At 38.5% G+C, this 22,148-nt stretch overlaps 2 protein-coding genes across 20 annotated transcripts in view; both read right to left on the reverse strand.

Moving 5' to 3' along the window:
- Positions 1–2,530, reverse strand: part of RRM2B (ribonucleotide reductase regulatory TP53 inducible subunit M2B) — a 158,080-nt gene extending 155,550 nt beyond the window's left edge. For 7 of the 12 annotated variants that reach the window (XM_058275845.2, XM_071207963.1, XM_058275846.2 and 4 more), the window contains exon 1: positions 1,948–2,113. In XM_058275845.2, coding sequence (XP_058131828.1) covers positions 1,948–1,995 — 48 coding nt within the window. In that variant the 5' untranslated portion in view covers positions 1,996–2,113. Of the gene's footprint in view, positions 1–1,819; positions 2,173–2,318 lie in introns of those variants that run through there. The other 5 variants (XM_071207966.1, XM_071207964.1, XM_004476404.3 and 2 more) reach the window with 4 other exon arrangements.
- Positions 2,531–18,876: 16,346 nt separating this feature from the next.
- Positions 18,877–22,148, reverse strand: part of UBR5 (ubiquitin protein ligase E3 component n-recognin 5) — a 148,373-nt gene continuing 145,101 nt past the window's right edge. For all 8 annotated transcript variants that reach the window (XM_058275842.2, XM_071207960.1, XM_058275843.2 and 5 more), the window contains exon 59: positions 18,877–21,092. In XM_058275842.2, coding sequence (XP_058131825.1) covers positions 20,880–21,092 — 213 coding nt within the window. In that variant the 3' untranslated portion in view covers positions 18,877–20,879. The remainder of the gene's footprint in view (positions 21,093–22,148) is intronic.

A 22,148-nucleotide genomic window follows, 5' to 3' on the forward strand; every position in this document is an offset into this window, starting at 1 on the left:
TTACACGTGTACTCACTGAAAATCATTTACTAGGCTACACAGACCCTCGAGCTGCTCTGTGTATTAGCCAGACCCCCCTTTTTGTGCTGTCTAGCCCTATATAATCTGTCTTCCCGCTATATACTGCGGTCACTGCCCAACAGCTGTCACAAGGATGTATGTGAAAAAATGGCATGGCTGCTCCTAGCCTTCCACGTGTTTCTTTGGAATATCAACTGCATTGGGTTGGCCTTCCCAGGCTCGACTTTCCTGCATTACATCAGGGAAATCATACTAAATGTATTTGCTTTGAAAAGTTTGAGGGATATTTAAAATTTGTTTATGAGTTACTGTTTACAAAGTTGAAATTAAATAAAAACCAAACCCCATACGGGGAACCTAAAACTAATCTTTCTAAAGAAATGCAGAGCTAAACATGGGTCTCTCTAATCTGAAACTCTTATTCTCCCTCCAAGTCCTTAGAGTATTAAAAACAGACACCATACACACAGCAACAGGTCCAAGTATAAAATTATTTCTCTTATACATAAATTTAGAAGTATTTGCAAAATAAGAGTATGAAAATCACAGAGCAACCATTTAAACTACCTACAAGTCAACCTTACAATCTATAAATTCTGGTTTACTTGCTGTTAAGTACAATACTTCTGTTATTGTAGAAGCAAAGGGGTTGAGCATGTTAACTTAGGTTTATTGGACACCTACAACTTTCATGGCACTTTGCATACAACAGTTTACTTAGTCCTTTGCGAGGCTGGTATCACTTCCACTGTATAACCAAAGAAATATTCACAGCTAGTTAGGTATAGCGCAGTCTAAACAAAACTAGCTGTAGCAGCTTGGTGTTAGTTATGAATTCCAAAAATAGATGTTGGATTATGTTTGTAAACTGGTCTATTCCTCTGGGCATATTAGATTATAGTGGATTCAGAGGTTTCACTTTTGCTTGATTAAACTATGATTAAGGTTTTGATTGGGCCACATCAGTAGGACATTCACTTTTTGGAGGCTAGAACGCTGGGAAGTAAACAAAGGAGAAGAAAACCGAGGAATAGTGATGGCTCCATGGAGACGGCAAAGACCTCGATAAGAGAGAGCCTGAAAGTCTACAGGTGACCATGTGGAGAGAACAGATCAGCTAAGCCTGGGGAGAAACAAGCCCCAAGAGAGACTAGACTTATCTCAACCTACAGCTGATATTCGAAAAAGCTGGGACCATGGAGCCCTAAGAGTTCTGAAGAGGAAGGCTGGGTACTTGCAGACTCCAACAGCCACTCTTCTCTAACACACTCCAACAGACTTTGGTGAGGGAAGCAATTCATGCTTTATGATCTGGGAACAGTAAGCTTCTATCCCAAATAAAGACATTTTATAAAGCCAACAGATTTCTGGTATTTTGCATCAGCACCCCTTCAGCTGACTAAAACACTGGCCTAACCTAGTTTTTTTTCATTGTTATTAGGATTTCTGTTCCCCTTCCGTCATTACTCCATCTCTCTCAATTTCTATAAGCGTCCTCCAATTCCTTTTAACCGTCCCAGGGATGAGATGCATTTCTCCAGTAGGTCCACCAGTCCTCGTTCCTTGTCTCAGTTTTCCTGACCAGGGCTCCAGAACAGAGAAGAGGAAGAGATTTTGAGGAGGATAAACAAGGGATGCACCTCACGCGGGCCTGAAGACTCAGAGCACTGCCCTTCGCTGGTCTCCAAGCAGGCAGCGGAGCGGAACCCCGGCTACCTCCCCACCCTCCCCGGGGACCGTCCCGCGAGCGCCTGTGTCGACGAAACCAGGCTGCGGCGAGAGCGCGGCCGGCCCGTACCGGATTTCTGACGGCAACAGGGAGAACTTCCCATAGCAGTCCTACACCTTGTAGGTCCCCGCTGCAACTTGCAATCTAAAGGCAGAGCGTGCCAGCGGGGCGAGAGAGGAGGAAGCAACAACATTTACCTCAGCCAGCTCGGGCCGGGCTGCTTCCGGTCTTTCCGGGTCGCCCATCGCGCGGACTCCACCAGAACTACCTCAGATGAGTGCGCCAAACGCGACAGCCCGCCTTCCGCAGCCGCTGAGCGCAGCGAGTACGCGGGTCGGCGAGGCGGCCCCGCCCCCAGCTTCCGGCACGCGCCGGCCGGCCCCGCCTCCCGCCTGCTCTCTGAGCCGGGCCGCCCCCTCCTCGGCGCCGGACCCGCCCCAGGGGCCCGCCTCCGCCTCTCGCTAGCCCCGACGCTCTCGCCCGGAGTCCCCGGCCTCGCCTCCTTCCCTGCGGCCTGAGGGAGGCGGCGTTGGCCTGGTCTATCTCGCGGTTCCCGGGCTCTGCTCACCTGGTACAGGAGGTTCCTAGACAGGACAGGTTACCTCTCCAGGTCGACTTTCCCCAGCTAGCCCTCGCCGTGCCCCAGGAACACGGTATGTCGCGCCAATTCGGCATGTCCTGAGAGACTGCCAGGTGGTGGTACCAACAGCCACCGGAGGAGATAAGGAGACCGCGCTATGGATGTGTGAATTGGTGGAGGAAGAATGCCACGCTGTTGGTGGGGGGAAAAAAAAAGAAAGCCACGCTGTTAAAAAAAAATTAATGAGATAAAAAAGGCTGACTTGTTTTGTATTTAAGCAACTGAAAAGAGGAAGTGGTTAAGGTAAAAAAAAAAAAGTGTGCGCGTGATTGAGGTAGCTGGCTTGAGTGAAAAGAGAAAATTAATAAATTCAGGAAAATATTTTGAGAGTTTTGTGAAATTGTTTCAACAAACTAAGCTTTTAGTAATATTAGCGGTAGTAAAAACTTACTGAGCTTTTGCAAAGTGCCAGGTGCTGTACCATGCTTCTGTGTGAATTAATGCATTTAAATTTCAGGGCATTTCTGTGATGTAGATTTAGCAATTTCCCTCATATGACAGATGGAAAAACTGAATTTCGTCATAAATAATTGAACTAAGGTTATCTCCCTGCTAAATGACATTGAAGGGTGGTTCTATATAAATCCAAAAGTTAAAGTGGTAGAGAGAGGAAACACTCTGGTTTAATAGCAAGAAATCATGTCTACTAATAGTGACACTACTTTGGGTGAGTTACTAGTATAAAGATTTAATTACCAATATATTTTGCTCAGGGGGGTCTATCAAAATATAACCAAAACAAAGAAAAAACAGTTTAGCAAATAATAAGGTGAAAGATTTATTTATGGTGCTTCAAGTTCAATAAAAGGGGCTGCTGTGCCTTGAACAGATGCACCTGTTTTGTGGATATGTGAAGTATGGTAAAATAAGATAGAAATTTTACTAAGCTTTGAAAAGGACAAAACTTTTTCTAAAACCTACCCCAGTGATGGGGAAGAGAGTTATCCTTTCTTAAGCAACTAAGCAAGTGCTGAGTAAAAATTTTTTACATATACTAACTTTGAATAATAGACATACAAATCCTATGACTAAGATGAGTATGAAAGAAATTGGGCAATTTGCCATAGGTTCCATGGCAGATTCATTTAGTTAAATTCATCACACATGCCTACTGCATGCCAGGCTTATTAGGCATTGAAAATGAATGAGTTTAGTGAAAAAGAACATGGACTCCTGGAACCAAATCATTGTGGGTTTGAATTCTGACTCTCCCATTTATTACCTGTGCTACTTTGGGCAAGCTACTTAACCTCTCTGACTCAGTTTCCTTACTGAGGGACGAGAATAAGAATAAATACTTCCTAATAAGGTTGTTGTGGGAATTGAATATTATTTATAAAAGCATTTGTTGTGCTTGGAAATAACCTTGATGCAATGGTTGCTTCCAAGTGCAGTACTAGGCAGGCTGTCTCAGAGGTCATGGAACAGAAAGGCTCAGTTCAAATTGAGATGCTTGAATCTCCTGGTTATTAAATCAATATAAAACATACAAAGAGAAGCAAGGGTAAAGGAAGGAGGTAGGCTAACATATTTAGGACAGGGTATGAGGAGGAAGTGAAAGGGCTACCCTATCTCAATTTCATATTAGTTATTGTTCATAAATTCTGTCTTTGCTGTATCAGCCTTCCCAGATGGTAGGGTGGTTAAGAAGACCAGAGTTGAGGGTGAGCAAGGGAACTCAGGAGATAGGAGGTGCTTAGAACCAACATACACTTGCATATACAACCTAATCTTCTGGAGAAAAACAAGAGCGAATATAGCCTCTCTGACAGATTGTATGTTCCAAGAATGGCCACAACGGTATTTACTGTCTCTTGTGCTCTTATAGAACCTTGACACTAATCCTATCAAAAAGTGGAGTCTAATTTTTCTCCCTTATAATATGGGATGACCTTAGTGACCTTTTTTCTTTTTTGTAATAAATATAAATTTATTGCAAGTATTGGCTTATATAATTGTGGGGGGACAGGTTAGGCAAGTCTGAAATCTGTAAGGTAGGCCTACAGGCTGGAACTCTAGGACAGGAGTTGATACTACAGTTCACAGGCACAAATTCTTCTTCAGAAAAACTCCAGTTTTGCTTTTTTATTTAATTTTATTTATTTCTCTCCCCTTCCCCTCCATTGTTTGCTCTCTATGTCCATTTGCTGTGTGTTCTTCTGCATCCACTTGCATTATCCGGCAGCACTGAGAAACTGCGTCTCTTTTTTGTTGCATCATCTTGCTGCATCAGCTCTCCGTGTGTGCGGTGCCACTCCTGGGCAGGCTGTGCTTTTTTCGTGAAGGGCTGCTCTCCTTACAGGGCACACTCCTTGCATGTGGGGCATCCCTATGCGGGGGTGCCCCTGCGTGGCAGGGCACTCCTTGCGTGTGGCAGCACTGCATGTGGGCCAGCTTACCACATGGCTCAGGAGGTCCTGGGGATCGAACCCTGGACCCTCATATGGTCCTATCAGTTCTATCATATGGTTCTATCAGTTGAGCCACGTCCACTTCCCCCTCCAATTTTGCTTTTAATGCTTTTCCATTGCTTGGAAGAGGCCCACCCAGAGTATCTAGAATAATCTCCGTTACTTAAAGTTAACTGACTATAGATGTTCATCTCATCTACAAAATATTTTAATAGCAACACCTAGGTTAGTGCTTGATTGAATAACTGGGTGCTTTGGCCAAGTCAAGTTGACAGATGAAACTACCATCAGAGTCACCTCTTGCCAACTTAGCATCTATACACATCTTCTTAAACCATATTTATTCTCCAAATAAGGACAATAACGAAGACATACTTCCAGCTAACATGATAACTATCCTGTGTACGACTAAAAGTTCTTGGGAGGTCATTTTTCTTTTTTTTTTAATTTTTGGTTTACATTATAGTTTATATTTTAGACTGTACAAATTTCTATATTTTTAGTTTCCTGATGTTTTACATTATGGTTTACATTTGAGCTTATAAACTTGTATACATTTTTGGTGTATATTAACATGTACTATATCCATCGTTATATGATCTTGTAGAGCACTTCCATTACCCCCCAGATGCCCTGCTTCCATCTATTCTTTACCTCTCTCTCCCTCCCCTCGGGGCCCACAGTGACAATCAATCTTCACTACTTGAGGGACCAGATTTACAGATACTTGCAACAATGCTAAGGGTTTGACATACTAGACTGCCCTAACCCATTGGGAGCCACCAATTCTCTCGAGGGATACAATTCTCTCCGTTTGAGAACATGAGATCTCCCCAGGACGTGGGTATACCTTCACACTCATTGTATGGTCTCCACCCAATGATTTAAAACACTATGACAAATCAAGCACTCACACACTCTCTAGCAGCCTGCCCCCCCGTGCAAGATGCCCCCCCCCTTAAGCACTTTAAACATGTAATCCTTCCTTATATTTTCTAGAGTTTTCTCAACCTTATAGTTTCAACCATATACCTGAGATTCTCCCATATTCAACTGTTCCCCCCACCCCTCCCCCCAGTTCCTTGTGCCACGTGACATCCTCCCAACCCTAGTCTCCCTCAAGCCCGCAAAGCTCCAATGGTATCCCTATGCCCCCATCTTATCTCTTCCCTGTACAAATACTTACCTCCAGCTTATCATATACTTCACCCATGTAGGCATCAGCTCGCAGCCTTCCTCCCCCACCCCGAAAATTCCTTTCAGCCTATCTTCCAGTCTCTAGCTCTCTGAGACAGCTTGGTTTGCTTGTCTCATATCAGAGAGGTCATGTAGTATTTGTACTTTAATGCCTGGCTTGCTTCACTCAACATAAGATCCTCAAGATTCATCAATGTTATCCCATGTGTTTGTACTGTATTCCCTCTCATAGCTGAGTAGTATTCCATTGTATGTATATACCACATTTTATTTATCCATTCATCTGTTGATGGGCATTTGGGTTGAGTCCAACGTTTGGCAATAGTGAATAATGCTGCTATGAACATTGGTATGCATATATCGGTTTGTGTCCTTATTTTCAGTTCCTCTGAGTATATACCCAGCAGTGGAATTGCTGGGTCATATGGCAAATCTATAGCTAACTTTTTGAGAAACCGCCAAACTGTCCTCCAGAATGGCTGGATCCTTCTGTATTCCCACCAGCAGTGGATGAGTGTTCCCATTCCTCTACATCCTCTCCAGCACTTGTAGTCCTCTGTTCTTTTTTTTATAGCTGCCAGTCTTATGGGAGTAAGATGGTATATCATTGTAGTTTCAATTTGCATTTCCCTAATAGCTAGTGATTTTGAGCATTTTTTCATGTGCTTTTTAGCCATTTGTATTTAATCTTTTGAGAAGCATCTGTTCAGGTCTTTTGCCCATTTTTCAAATGGGTATTTGTCTTTATTTTTGAGATATAGGAGTTCTTTATATATGCAGGATATGTCTTCTATCAAATATATGGTTACCTAATATTTTCTCCCATTTGGTAGGCTCTCTTTTCACTTCCTTGACAAATTCCTTTGAGGTGCAAAAGGCTTTAATTTTGAGGAAGTCCCATTTATCTATTTGTTCTTTTGCTGCTTATGCTTTGGGTGTGAAGTTCATGAAGCCATTTCCTATTACAAGGTCCTATAGATGCTTCCCTGATTATTTTCTAAGGTCTTTATGGTCTTGGCTCCTATATTTAGGTCTTTCAGCCATCTTGAGTTAATTTTTGTATAAGGTGTGAGGTGGTAATCCTCTTTCCTTCTTTTGCATATGGATATCCAATTCTCTAAACACCCTTTGTTGAAGAGGCCATTCTCTCCCAGTTGAGTGGGTTTGATGGCCTTGTCAAATATCAGATGACTGTATATATGAGGCTCTATATCAGAACTCTCAATTCAGTTCCATTGTTCAGTGTGTCTATTCTTGTGCCAATACCATGCCATTTTCACTACTGTAGCTTTGTAGTATGTTTTGAAGTCTGGTAGTGTGATTCCTCCAGTTTCATTTTTCTTTTTAAATATGTCTTTGGCTATTCGGGGCCTCTTTCCTTTCCAAATAAATTTCATAGTTAGTTTTTCTCATTCATTAAAAAATGTTATGTTGATTTTTATTGGAATTGCAGTGAATCTGTAGATAAGTTTTGGGAGGATAGACATCTGAATAATATTTAGTCTTCCTATCCATGAACAGGGAATATTCTTCCATTTGTTTAGGTCTTCTTTGATTTCCTTGAACACTGTTGTGTAGTTTTCTGTGTACAATTCTTTTACATCTTCAGTTAAATTTATTCCAAGGTATTTGATTTTTTTATTTACTATTGTAAATGGTATTTATTTCTTGATTTCCTCCTCAGATTGCTTATCATCAGTGTACAGAAATGCTACTCATTTTTGTGGATTGAACTTATAACCTGCGACTTTACTGAACTCATAAGTTCTAGAAGCTTTGTTGTAGATTTATCAGGGCTTTCTATGTATGTATGTCATTTGCAAATAGTGAAATTTTGACTTTTTCCTTTCCTATTTGGATCCATTTTATATCTGGTTCTTGCCTCAGCCCTCAAGCAAGTACTTCTAACACAATGTTAAATAGAAGGGGTGATAGTGGGCATCTTTGCCTTGTTCCTGATCTTAGAGGGAAAGATTTTAGGATTTCACCATTGTAAATTAAATTAGCTGTGGGTTTTTCATATGTAACCTTTATCATGTTCAGAAAGTTTCCTTCTGTTAATATCTTTTGCACTGTTTTTATCAAGAAAGGGTGCTGTATTTTATCAAATGCTTTTTCTGCATCTATTGATATGTTCCTGTGTTTTTTTCCCTTCAACCTGTTTGTATGGTGTATTATATTAATTGACTTTCTTATGTCTAACTATCATTGCATACCAGGAATGAAACCCACTTGGTCATGGTGTATAATTCATTTAATGCATTGTTGAATGCAACTAGCAAGTATTTTGTTGAGGATTTTTGCATACAGGTTCATTAGAGAGATTGTTCTGTAATTTTCCTTTCTTGTGGTGTCTTTGTTTGGTTTCGGTATTAAAGTAATGTTGGCATCATAAAATGAGTTAGGCAATGTTCCTTCTATTTCAATTTTTTTTTTAAGTTTAATCAAGATTGGTGTTCTTTCCAGAATGTTTGGTAGAATTCATCTGTGAAATCATCTGGCCCAGAGCTCTTATTAGTTGGGAGGTTTTTATTGACTGATTCTATCTCTTTACTTGTGATTGGTTTGTTGGGATCATCAGTTTCTTCTTTTGTCAATGTAGGCTGCTTATGTGTTTCTAGGAATTTGTCCATTTCCTCTACATTGTCTTTCTTGTTGGAATATAGTTTTTCAAAGTATCCTCTTATGGTAGTCTTTATTTCAGTGGGGTCAGTGGTGATATCCCTTTTTTCAGTTCTTATTTTGTGTATTTGCATTTTTTCTCTTTTTTCCTTTGTTAGTCTAGCTGAGTGTTTGTCAATTTTATTGATTTTCTCAAAGAACCAACTCTTTGTTTTATTTATTTTTTCAAGTACTTTGTTATTTTCTATTTTCGATTTCATTTAGTTCTGCTCTGATCTTTGTTCTTCTTTCTTTGGGGTTAGTTTATTGGTTTTGTTTTTTTTTTTTACTAATTCCTCCAATTGTGCAGTTCTTCAATTTTAGCTCTAATTTTTTGAGATATGAATTTATGGCTATGAATTCCCCTCACAGTACAGCTTTTGCTGCATCCCATAGGTTTTGATATGTGTTATCATTTTCATTAGTTTCGAGGTAGTTATTGATTTCTGTTGAGATTGCTTCTTTGACCCACTGTTTTTCTAAGAGTGTGTTGTTTAACTTCCATATCTTGGTGCCAAATCTGGGTCTCTGGCCCTTGCAGATTTCCAGCTTCATTCCACTGTGGCCAGAGAAATTGTTTTGTATGATTTCAATCTTTCTGAATTCATTGAGACTTTCTCTGTGGCCTAGCATGTGGTCTCTCTTGGAGAATGATCCATGTGCACTTGAGAAGAATGTATATCCTGCTGTATTTGGGTGTAATGTTCTGTATATGTCTACAATGTCCAGATCCTCTAACATATGTTCAAAGTCTTTGTTGCTTTATTGATTCTCTTTTGAGATGTTCTGTCCAATGGTGAAAGTGTTGTGTTAGAGTCCCCCACTATAATTGTCAAGGCATCTATTCCTTCCCTTAGTTTTGCAGTGTTTACCTCACACATGTGAAGGTGCCCTTGTTAGGGGCATAAATATTTATGATTGTTCTTTCTTCTTGAAAGATTATCCCTTTCACTAATATGTAGTGTCCATCTTTATCTCTCACAATAGTTTCACATTTAAAGTCTATTTTGTCTGATATTAATATAACTACTCCTGCCCTTTTTTGGTTATTGTTTGCCTGTAAGACTGTTTTCCACCCATTCACTTTCAATCTCCTTGAATCCCTGGGTCAAGATGTGTTTTTTATAGACAGCATATAAATGGGTCATATTTCCTTATCCAATCTTCCAATCTGTGTGTCTCTTAACAGGTGAGTTTAATCCATTGACATTCCGTGTTATTACTTTCAAGGAATTACTTATATCAGCCATATTTTCTTTGGATTTGTGTTTGTCATATGTTGATTTTTTATCTCTTTTGGTCGTTTTAGTTCTTATACTCTCCTCCAACTCTGTCTCTCCTGTTTTTTTCTTTCCTCCTGCAGAACTCCCTTTAGTATTTCTTGAAGGGCAGGTTTCTTATTGGCATACTCTCTCAGTTTCTGTTTATCTGTGAATATTTTGAACTCCCCTTCACTTTTGAATGCTAGCTTTGCTGGATAGAGTATTCTTGGTTGGAAATTCTTTTCTTTCAGTACCTTGACTATGTCATACCACTCTCTTCTGGCCTTCATGTTTTCAGATGAGAAATCAGCACTTAATCTTATGGAGCCTCTTTTGTAAGTGATGGTTCTTTTTCCTCTTGCTGCTTTTAGTATTTTCTCTTTGTCTTGTGCATTGGATAATTTGACAAGTATATGTCTTGGGGTAGGCCTGTTGGGATTTATGCTATTCCTGGACATGTACATGCATCTCCCTCAGTGGGTTTGGGAAGTTTTCAGCCATCATTTCCTCCAACACCCCTTCTGTCCCCTTTCCTTTCTCATCTCCTTCTGGGATGCCTATGATGCATGTTTGTGCATTTTGCATTGTCATTCAGGTCCCTAAGTCCCTGATAGATTTTTTTCTGTCTTTTTATTGATCAATTCTACTATCTGTTTGATTTCAGATGTAGTCTTCCAAATCACTAATTCTTTCCGCTGCCTTTTCAAATCTGCTTTTATTTGCTGAGAGTGTATTTTTGATTTCTTGGATTGTGCTGTTCATCCCCATCATATCCGTTATCGTTTTGTCCATGATTACAGTTTTCTTCTGTATGCTCCCCAAGTGTTTTTTTTTTTTTTTTAAGATTTTTTAAAATTTTTTATTTATTTAATTCCCCTCCCCCGGTTGTCTGTTTTCTGTGTCTTTTTGCTTCGTCTTGTTTCTTTGTCCTCTTCTGTTGTCGTCAGCGGCATGGGAAGTGTGGGCGGCGCCATTCCTCGACAGGCTGCTCCCTCCTTCGCGCTGGGCGGCCCTCCTTATGGGTGCACTCCTTGCGTGTGGGGCTCCCCTACGCGGGGGACACCCCTGCGTGGCACGGCACTCCTTGCGCGCATCAGCACTGCGCATGGGCCAGCTCCACACGGGTCAAGGAAGCCCGGGGCTTGAACCCCTGGCCTCCCATGTGGTAGACGGACGCCCTAACCACTGGGCCAAAGTCCGTTTCCCCCAAGTGTTTTTTAATATCCTTAATCTCTTCCTTCATTTCATTAAATTGGTCCATGATACATGATTTGAGAGCTTTAATTAATTGTTAGTGTTCCGCTTCTCTTCCTAGTTTTTAGTTTGTTCATTGGATTGGGTCATGTTTTCCTGATTATTGGTATGGTTTGTAGTTTTTTGTTGCTGTCTGGTCATCATTGTATCTTGATGGGTTTATTCAGTTGATTAGTTTTGTCGTGTCGGGGTTCAATTAGTTGTTGGTTTTGTGTGCGTGTTAAGTCTTCCATTGTCACTTTGTTCTTCTTATTCTATTTCCTTGTTGTTGGCTAAGTTCCCTTGAAGGAAAATATTAGGGCCAGAGACAGCAAAAGGGGTAAGAAAAGAAAAAGATAATAGTTGTATTGATAATGGATGTTAGCAGAAGAACAATGGGAGATCTAGGAGAATGGAAATTGAACTCATGTAATCTGTGTGGGGTTATAACAGTAAAAAGAAAGTGGAGTACCTATAATGGGATAGTAAACTGAATATGGGGAGGAATATAGTATGAATTAAAAGGCCAGTGTGGTCTGGAGAGAGGTAAAGAGAAAAGAAAGGACAATAATATAGAGTGCATAAAAGAAAACAGAATAGAGGTATTAGAGATAAAAAGTCAGAAATACTGGGGGCTAAACCAAAAGAGGTGGAATGTAAGAGAAACAATAAATGATGGAGGATAGAATGGTGTGAAGGAAAGGAGATAGAGTTGGTAGCCAAAATCAGTATACACAGGAAGGAGGAAATTAAGGATGAGGAAACACAGCAAATAATTGTTGCCTGCAGCACCTTGAGGAAGCACTAATTTTGTCACAGTCTCTCCAGATCAACATCCAGACACCTCCTGCTTTGTAGTTTCCCAAAACAGCTCTGGCAGGATTGCGTCACCACTCAGCTGTTCCTGGGGTCCATGTAGGTCTTTCTTGGAGAGCTGTGCATATGCTTTTTTAATGCGCTGTCAGGACCTTGGTGGGCCTTGCGTCCAGCTCACACGCACACTCCTGGGACTGCAGGGTGGGGGTCCCTGCTCCTAGCTGCCTGGTTTACTATAAACGGTAAAGCCCCCTCGCTGGCCCTGAGACAGGCACAAACTGCCTGCCAGTGGCTCATGCCCCCTCCCACGCTCCCTCTAATGAATAAATGCAGAACTGCCCGGTCTAGTTCATAGAGGACAATACAGGCAGCTTTTGCTTGGTTCTCTCTCTTTTGGGAAATTTTCCCTTGGAACATAGGAACTGTGTTTCAAGAAAGCCAAAAGCTAGTCCACGTGGACCCATGTGGAAAAGAACTGAGGTACCTAGCCAATAGTGAATATCAACCTTTGGATGTGTGAATGAACGAGCTTTCAGAGGATTCCAGGTGTCAGCCATCAAGCCTTCCAAGTAAAACCTTAGGCATCATGGAGCAGAGACAAGAATTCTGACCAGATCCTATCCAGAGTCCTCACCCACAGAATCCATGAGCATGATAAATGGTTGTTTGTTTTGGGATGGTTATGCAGCCATAATAACTGGAAAAGCCTCCATTGTACTTAGCAGGAGTTGTATGGGAATGGCCTAAGAAGGCAGTCTAGCCTATGATACAGAAAATTTGTAATTTCATGGTATTGCTGGCTGACTTTGTACCATTCAAAGAGTAGTTCATAATTTCTCAAACTTGAATATCTTAACCTCTTTTATTTATTTATTTTTTAATTTGGCAAATATTGATTATTTTTATTTCAGGTATACTAATCATTACCATAAAATAGCTACTTTTTATTTAGTGCTAATTCTGTTTCAGCCACTAAGCACTTTACAGATACTATCTTGCGCAAGGCTCACAAAAGCATCGTTTCTTATTTTGTTAACCTCTTTTAAAGAAGAAAAATTTCACAGCCACTTCAGTATTGACTTAAATTATATAGTATAGTATTACATATGTATAAACATAAAACATTTATAAATTCTTAAAGCTTTATACAGCTATAAAATAAAATTTTTAATTAAATACAAATAAGACTATAGAAATAGTAAAATTTACAACATTAAGTAATGGATGATATTTTGCTGAAACTAAACTGCATCAAGTGTAAATTGCATCAAATAGTGACTATGAATGACATTCTTTTGCATACCAGCCATGGGATAGATGACTCCATTTTTCCCACAGGAGCAGCTCTCCTGTGTATCATTTGCCTTTCATAAGGAACAAATGCATCATTTATATGGTAAATATGCCTCTTTATCCTTTAATCATTAAAAGTAATATTGTGGGAAGTGAATGTGACTCAACTAGTTGGGCACCCACCTATCACATGGCAGGTCCCATTACCTCCTAAAGACAAACACCTGCACGAGCAGACACCTAAAGGAGCAGATGCCACAAGCCAGCAGATGTCACAGCCTATGGGGAGCGGATGTTGGCTCAGGCCACTGGGCACTTGCCTCCCATGTGGGAGGTCCTGGGTTTGGTTCCCAGAACCTCCTGGATAAAGTAAGCAAACAATTAGCAGACAGACGAGACAACCATCTGGGGGAGGAGGGGATAAATTAAGTAAATAAATCTTTAAAAAAGAAAGTAATATTGCTTGACTATAGTATAATCTTCAGTGGCCATCCAGTTAATTCAAGTCGTACATATTAAAAATGAAAATAAAAGCCTTGCAGAAAATTGGCAAATCCTGAACCCTAGTTTTGAAAAATCACTAGAGTAGATGGCTTTATATTGAGGAGCCATTTGTTCATCATGCAGGAAGACCTCCAGGATGGAGGGAGAGGGCATATTTATAAGCAGGGACATTAGTTTAGAGCTGATTGGAATAGGCCAGGTGCAGGATAATGCAAACTTGAAATAAGGCAGTGACAATAGAGAATGCAAGAATGAAACATGCATGTGAATTGAGTAGATAAGACTCAAAGCAACTTAATCAATGGTTGGATATGGAGTGTATGGTAGAGGAAGAATTATAGAATGACTGCACGTCTAGTTGAGAGACTAGGCAGTTAGCAATACTATATACAATACAATAAAAAAGGAATAAAATAATGCCAATAAAGGGAATAAAAGAAGAGTTTAGTAGGAAAATGATGAGATTAGCTTTGGATATGCTGAGATCATGGTGCCCATGATATATTCAATGGGAAGCATTTAGTATTATGGCCCAGAAGTGACTGGCTGAGCCATACATCTAATCTAGCTCTGCCAACCTTAAAGTTGTGCTTAGCACTTTACATTCAGTTTTAGAAAAAACAAAAAAACTCAAAAGAATTAGCAATGTTTTTTTAAGTTTCAAGTATAAAGAATTTTCCCCCTTAACTATTTTAGAGTAAATTACTAATATGTGTAGGCTGAAAGGAGAAAAAAGGAAGTGATGATTTTTAAATTTTTAAAAAATTTTTATAGTAAATGTGAGAGCACCGAAAGAACAGTAGTTTTTGGTCACCGGGTGGGATAGTAAGGCAACATTTTAGGGGTGCAGAGCTCCAGATGATAAGATTAACAGTGAGATTACAACAGCACATCCCTAGACTGGATTGGAGTTGGTCACTGGAATTAATTCATTCAGTAAACAGTAACATTATACTGTACATTGGAGAGGCATAGATAAATGAACTACAGTTCTTTACTCTTAAGAAACGTTCAGACTGAAAGGGAAAGCAAAGCAAATACATTGTTTTGGGAGAGCACTCTAGAGGAGTATCTAAACAAGCCTTGCCAGGGTAGAAGGTGGAGGACAGGTCAAAGAAGGTTATTGGGGATTTGGCTAAGCTAAATTCTGGAGTATGACTAGGAATTAACAATTCCAAGATGAGATGACATGGAGAGAGGGCTGTAAAGTCAGCAGGATCAGTATGTTTATAGGCTCCAAGGAGACAGAGGACATAACCCTACGGGAACACAAATCTTACAGTATAGCCAGAAGACAAAATACAAGGGAAAAAATAGAGATTAGATTGTAGAGTAAGGTAGGATCCCAATCATAAAGGGCCTTGTATGTTGTGCTAAAGAGTTTAGACTTGCGTGAGAAGTCAAAATATTTTAAACAGGTGAATGACATGATTAATAGGCATTTTGGAAAGATTGTTATACCTCTACAACTTGAAAGGAAGCAAAACAAACAGGGAAACCAGTTAGTAGGTTGTAATGCTGGTGGACACGGAGTGAAGTAGGTGAATAAAACAGCTAGGGATTTAGTAACTATAGGGCTTGATGGTTATCTTATTTTCCTGGCTGCTGTGACATACCACACAAAGGGTTAGCTTAACAGGAATTCATTGGCTCCTGGTTTCACAGGCTAGGCTTGGGTTCCTTGGCCTTCCCATCACATGGCAATGTCTTCTTTAATTCCAGGTTCTGTTGACATCCAACTACTTCTCCAGGTAGCTTTCTCTTCATAGGACCTACAGTAATAGAATTAAGACCCAACCCCATTCAGTTGTGCCACACCTTAACTAAAAAAATAACATCTTCAAAAGATTCTATTTACAATACCACAAGCTTCATACCACAAGCATGGATTAAGAACATGTTTTCCCTCCCAGGGAAATGATTAATTTAAATGTGAAGGTAAAGAAGAAGAAATTAAGTATTATTCTCAGTTCCATCTTGATAACTAGATAATTTTTTCATTCATAAGTCATTTTCAAGCCAAGCAGTATTCTGAGCACAGGGCAAAAAACAAGTATAGTTTCTGGTGGTCCCTTCTGAGTATCACAGGGAGAAGTTAGACAACAAGTAGGTAAACTAGTTGTAGGTAGTGCATGGACAAGGGAATTGGGTTTCTCCCTCTGAAATGTTAGGAGTAAAGTCATAGGTGTGGGAGGGCAGGGCTGCCTTTCCCTGATACCCCCATCAACTTCCAAGAGGTCTAGGGCATAGCAATAGGGTAAAAGTACATAATGATGAAAAAACTGCAGAGAAAAAACTGATTTTTTTTTTTTTAAGGAGTTACCCGGGACCTCGTACATGAGACACAGATCCTCAACCAATTGAGCTACATCTGTTCCCCATCTCCTGTTTTTAATCACTTAACAGTTAAAGCTGCTGTACCCTAAAAAAGGGCAAGCTTTTGGCCTCCTTTAGTTAAATGTCCCAAGATGGTTTTGTTAAAGATTAATTTTGAAAATGAGAATAAAGCTGTTTACAATCTTTAGGATGTTGGCAAAAAGTCCATATGATAAAGAAACCTTACGTTACTTCTCAACTGAGCCAAGAACCAGCTTTTCTCTTTGTGCACTTCATTTATTGTAAATGGTAATACTGTAGAAGTTCCTTATCTATTTGGCATTTTTAAGGAATAAACTGCTTCTTTCAACGAACACGCGCGTGCTTGCTTTGTTCAAAGCCCTGTATTTCAGGTCACAGAAGCTCTTTTAACATCCTAAACCTTATCACTTTGGCTTAAAAAAAAACAAGTGCATGCTTCCTTGCTTCTAGAATATATACAACAGTTTCTAATGAAAATAATTTATACTGAACTGAAATGTTAGCCTTGGGTGCTGCTTTTGAGTTGGGTAGAGCTGGCATGTCACCCGTGTAGCAGACACGTTAGCGTTTGCAGTTCAGATTTTAGACCTGGTGCTACCAGATGTTTCTATAATAGCTAATTCTATTCTGCTTTTTTAATATTTGCTTGCTTCTTTGCTCCTAATTTGCCACTTCTGACATGTTGTGAAGCAGGAAACCGATGATCAAAGATCCCAGGAATCAGAGCCTCTTTCATTATTGTACTTGGGACTTCGGAGCCTGTGTTTTGACATGGCTAATTATGACTGCTGTCTACTCCCCATTCTCACTCCCAATGAATTTCTTGATATATGACAGGATTACTATATTTTTATGTGGGTGGGATTCTTAAGAGAACATAACAAATGTAGGAATTTGTTCCTTAGAGGTGCTTAATGAATGTTTTAAAGGTGATTATCACATAAGCCTTCCATTTCCAAAGGTCACAACAATACCTATGATTTCATTCAGTAAATTGAAAAATTTTAAATGTAATTGGCTACATGGGAGCTTAAGGTATTTTGTTTACAATTACATTTTCTTATGGCTAACTTGTACTGAAAACATATCTACTATCCAGGACAATGCCACAGCTTGCCAGAATGAAATGCATTTAAACTTTATAAATAGCCAAATTTCATCCTCCCCATTGAAGAAAGCATTTTACACAGAAATATAAGACCTCATATCTTTTTTCCTGAAGCAATCCTACTTGCATCAAAGTAATATTATAAGCTACTGGTTCAATCAACCCAGTCTAACTGGAAATAACGAAAGATACGTTCTGAAAAGGATTCAGACAATTTAGTTTTTACCCACAAAAGATGTTTTCTCTTTTACAGAAGTTATGGGCAAATTTAAAAACAAATAGCCAGTTTTTCACTATATATGCTCTCCATTTTAAGATATTTTGACTTAAAGGTAAGTACCATGGTGGATTTTAGAAAGTTCCCACATCTCCAGAGTTCCTATTCTCTCTAGGGACAGTTGCTGAATGACAAAAATTTTAAAAAATTTTTAGCAAAAATATATGAATCTTAATACAACCAGATTCTCAGTGGAATATTTCATTATTTTATCAGTAAACCAGGACTTCGTTATAATCATACTTTCCACAAAATAGGAAAGCCCAGTGTTTAAGAATGCCTGCTGACATCTCACATTTTAGTACTTACTAAGTAGCTTTGTAACTTGGAACAAGTTACTTAATCTCTAACAGCATCAGTTTCCTGTCTGTGATGATAGTAATAGTCCTGAACTCATAGGATAAAATGCGGTAATACATGTAAAGCACTAAACACAGTACCTGGCTCATAGTAGTACTCAATAAAAGTTAGCAATTTAGAGAAGCCTGATATTGTGCATAATAATTTAGTAATAAATGTTTTTAATCTTATGAGTGATAACAGAAGATATTTTGCTTAGATTTCCAAGGTACGTGACATGAATAAACAAGTCACATTTTAAATACACTATGTTAAATGATATTTAAAGAAGAATTAATTCTATGTTCATGCCTATGTACTTAGATTAAACACTGAAAATATTTTCAGTCACTACCCAGGTACAACAATCTTTTCAAGTTACTTCCAACCACTCCCTTGGGAAGAAGACCCTAATCCAGGACTAGACAATTAACATGTATTTTTTTCCATGGTTTACAAGTTTATAAATAGTTTGACTAGGAGCTTACAACAGAGGGAGTTACATTGTAAATAAAAAAGGAATGTTCTCAAGACAGTGTTTCAGACTCCAATAAGAACCAAGATTTTTGGCCTCTCCCTAAGATTAACTGAGTTTTAAAAAAAAGCAGGGGGAGGAGGGTAAGAGGATGGAACATTGCTTATGCATTTAAAAAGTTCCACAAGTGAGTCTTAGGTATAGCTAAAGATTGGAAACCACTGCCTGAAGGGAAATTCAGGTTTAGATCTAGAAATTGCTGACTACCTTTAAACACACAAAAATAATCTCATATCTTTAGGAGAGGAATTTGAAGAGTTGTTTAGGGACAAGAAAAAAAGTTAATCATACTTTTTTAAAAGACCCTCTCAAGAATAGTCTAGGTAAGCCATTGTATTGGGTAGTCTTGACACTCAGATGACTTAGGGGGGAAAAAAAGTAGAATTAGCAAAACTTTGAAAACCTTCAGTAAAGTTCATTCTTGGTCTCCTCCTGAATTTGTTTTCAATTAATTATATTAAATTTAATCACTAAACAAGACCAAAAGAGAACTTTATTTTACATGATTTTATTTTACATTGAGAACCGTTTTATGCTTTAAAAACAAAACAAAAAAAACAAAACAAAACAAAAACCTGCTTTCAATATTCCTAAAAGCATTTTAATCAAACTCTTGATTTAGGAAGACTTAAGACATTGTGCATTATTGTAAATATTTTCATTCTTTCAATAGCTATTAAATTAAGTTCACAATTAGGGTTTCAAATGTCCTCCTCATATTTAGTTTGTTCTCATTTAATATTTATCAATCCCATCATGTGCATACAGAAGTTAAGGTGATATATAAATTTTATATCTTTCAAACACATTGATGCTCATAAGCTCTAAATCTAAATACTATTTCATTTATTCAGAAATAGCATTTAGACATAAAAACCAATGTCTCACTTTTAAAATAACCTTTGGTTAATTTACACAAATTTAATACAGCATGTAAGTTTTCAGTAATACAATGAATTTCACTACTATCATTTTTGGCTTTTAAATATTTTTTAGTGTCAGCAGGGCCAAGAATATGTGGTTCCATTTTTTTGAAGTAATATAAAAGAGGCATAGTACCTAGGAAGACAAACTATCTCAAAGGCCAGGAGTCCTATAAAGGACCTGAAAAATAGGTGAAATTCTAGAGAATTTCCCTCATTTTTCAGTATGTAAAGTTGGGTAAGTTACTTTACTGAAGACTAAGAGAAGAGAACAGTGTTCCTTATTATGTCATTGAATAAAGCTACTAAAACCACAAAAATGGGTCATCAAAAAAGAACCTGTTACTTAGTTAGCTTCTAACTGAATGAGTTAACTTCCTATGCCAAGTAAGGGTCACATTTCACTTCTCCCATCTCTAAAAAGAAAAGGTGGCCCGGCCAGAGCCATTCAGGATTCTCTGCTAACTGTAAAATGTGGACTGGTTTTCTTCTATTTCTTATAGTCCATGTGTATATAAACTTTGTTTTCAAATCAAATTTTTTATGCACATAAAGGTGTTTGGTGAATTGCCCTTAGTTTAAAAATGTACAACTACATAAATAAAAACTATTGTTTCTTCAATATTGCTTGACATTTCTTCTGTAATTTATTTAAAAAAGTAAATGTAACAAGATACTTAAAAAAGGATAGATACAAAAGTAGTTAAGCTGCTCACGAACATTTAAAATTTTCCAAAATGTATCTTCAATAGTCATGATCTTATAAAACATTTTACAGTTATCAGAAAGTGCCCAGGCTGAATTTACATAACTGAAATTACCTTAGTACAATGTCTAGTTAGAACTGAAGTGCATAACCTCCTAACTGACTGCTCATTGAAATAGGGATACAAAGAAAAAAAAGTTGATTGTGATAAGTATTGTGCATTGGCCCCATCATATGTACAAAAAGTGCCCTCAAATGAACAAATTACATGCAAAATATTAGTGATATCATCTAATATCCTAGAGCTCAATGCAGCCAAAATAAACCGCAATAAAAGTGGTTTTTATAGGTAAAAGTGATTTCATCTCCAAGATCTGAATGTCAAGAACTTTTTACAAGTTCCATATACATGATACACAATTGCAGCCAACCACAAATTAAACACCATAAAAAAAGTTAAAATGAAAACACAGAACATACTTAATTTTTTATTTTGAAATTCCCTATTCCCTCTATACAAGAACCTTTGCTGAAACACTTTCCACAAAGGCAGCAGTGAATTTTCAGAACATTTTACATTTTTTCCCCTCAGCAAAAAGATAAATCACAGTGTAAATTATGTTGTTCTGCTGTCATCTTTGGCTGGGGTTAGACCCAGAAGTTGTTGACTAGCAAGCCATTATAGTCAATGCTAGTGCTCCTTAGGCCTTTAAGCTACAAACTCAGCAAGGAATGTTTGCGTTTAATCTTTAAGGTACCACCAGGGGAGTATGACAGCATTAACTTCCATAAACTTTTATAGACAAATGGAAAAAATCTACAAAATTAGCTAGTAATATTACACAGCAATACACACTTTTTATACTCTACACAAAACCAAAATTCTTGGTCTTAATGGCGAGTAGCAATTTCTGTTTGAGAATTTGTTTAGAGGAATAGAGTGGGACGTAAAGTCGTGAAATGCAAGTATTTGCAGTAGGAAGATGTTGGTCATCTGGTGGTCTTATTGTGATTGAGGGCATAGGCTGAAATCCTTCTTCACTGGCTGGTAATGATGGGCTTGATGTCCAAAAATAAACCTAAACAGGAATAAAATAACAGTTGTACAATTTCAGCTTAAGAATAGATTTTTTTCTTTAGGCCCTTAATGAGGGAAATTTCTTTCCTTTTTCTTTTAAGAGCAAATTTCTCTTCCTATGTAGGGCAGAAATTGCTATTAAGTTTTTGACTGGACTGACTGGACTGAGAATGTACAGGTTTAAAACAGCAGATAAACTAAAGAATACATAAGGTAAACTAAAGAATACAGGGAGCCAATCATTTCTACTTCTGTTTTTGGTGTGTCTGCCAGAACTGATATAAGCCTTATCTTAGACAAACAACAGGGTGCTCTGAAACCAAACACTGACTACAGATCATGGAACCCTAACAAGCTATCTGGGTGTTCCTGAAACCAACAGGGGCTGATACTGGTATTGACACTGGTAGGGACTTTAGGAGCCACAAGACTGGGATAGTCAAATGGAGACCAATTAATTTGGAACCTACTTGGGGAACAACCTGAGTCAAAACTACCAGGATGCATAAGGCAAGAACAGAACCAGGTGGCAGCTAGGACTGCTGACTACCCTTTTGCTCCACAGTGGGGAAATATTTGAAGCCTCTTGGAGCCATGTAAAGATTAAAGGGTGCTGAATGCTGGAAATCTCCCCTCTCTCCAATAAACTACTGCCTAAACTAAAAGTAAATAGGAATCTGCAAGGTCTGTGTTTTCTTGAATAAGTATCACTCTCCCCTCTCTCAAATAAAATGTTTGGTTTTTTTTTAATGGGTATCACTTTGAAACCTTCCTTTAGTGCTCTGGTTTAGATTACTAAGAACTAAGGATATGGGAAATGTCCTAAGCAACCATGATGTAACATAAGTAGAAAGGATCTTTGGGGGTTTCCTGAGTAAGGAATGCCCCTTAGATTTCTATAAGAAGGTCTGGAGACTGCCTTTCAAGATTAATGGGCAGGTTGGTTTGGTTATGGAGGTTAGACATAGATTCCACTGACTTGGGATGGCTTTACACAGAGATGAAAGTTTATGTTATCTAATGTATGACTCTTTTTGTTATAGCTCTCTGCTAATAA

This window comes from Dasypus novemcinctus, chromosome 14 (genome assembly GCF_030445035.2).
Source record: "Dasypus novemcinctus isolate mDasNov1 chromosome 14, mDasNov1.1.hap2, whole genome shotgun sequence".
Taxonomy (NCBI): Eukaryota; Metazoa; Chordata; class Mammalia; order Cingulata; family Dasypodidae; genus Dasypus; species Dasypus novemcinctus.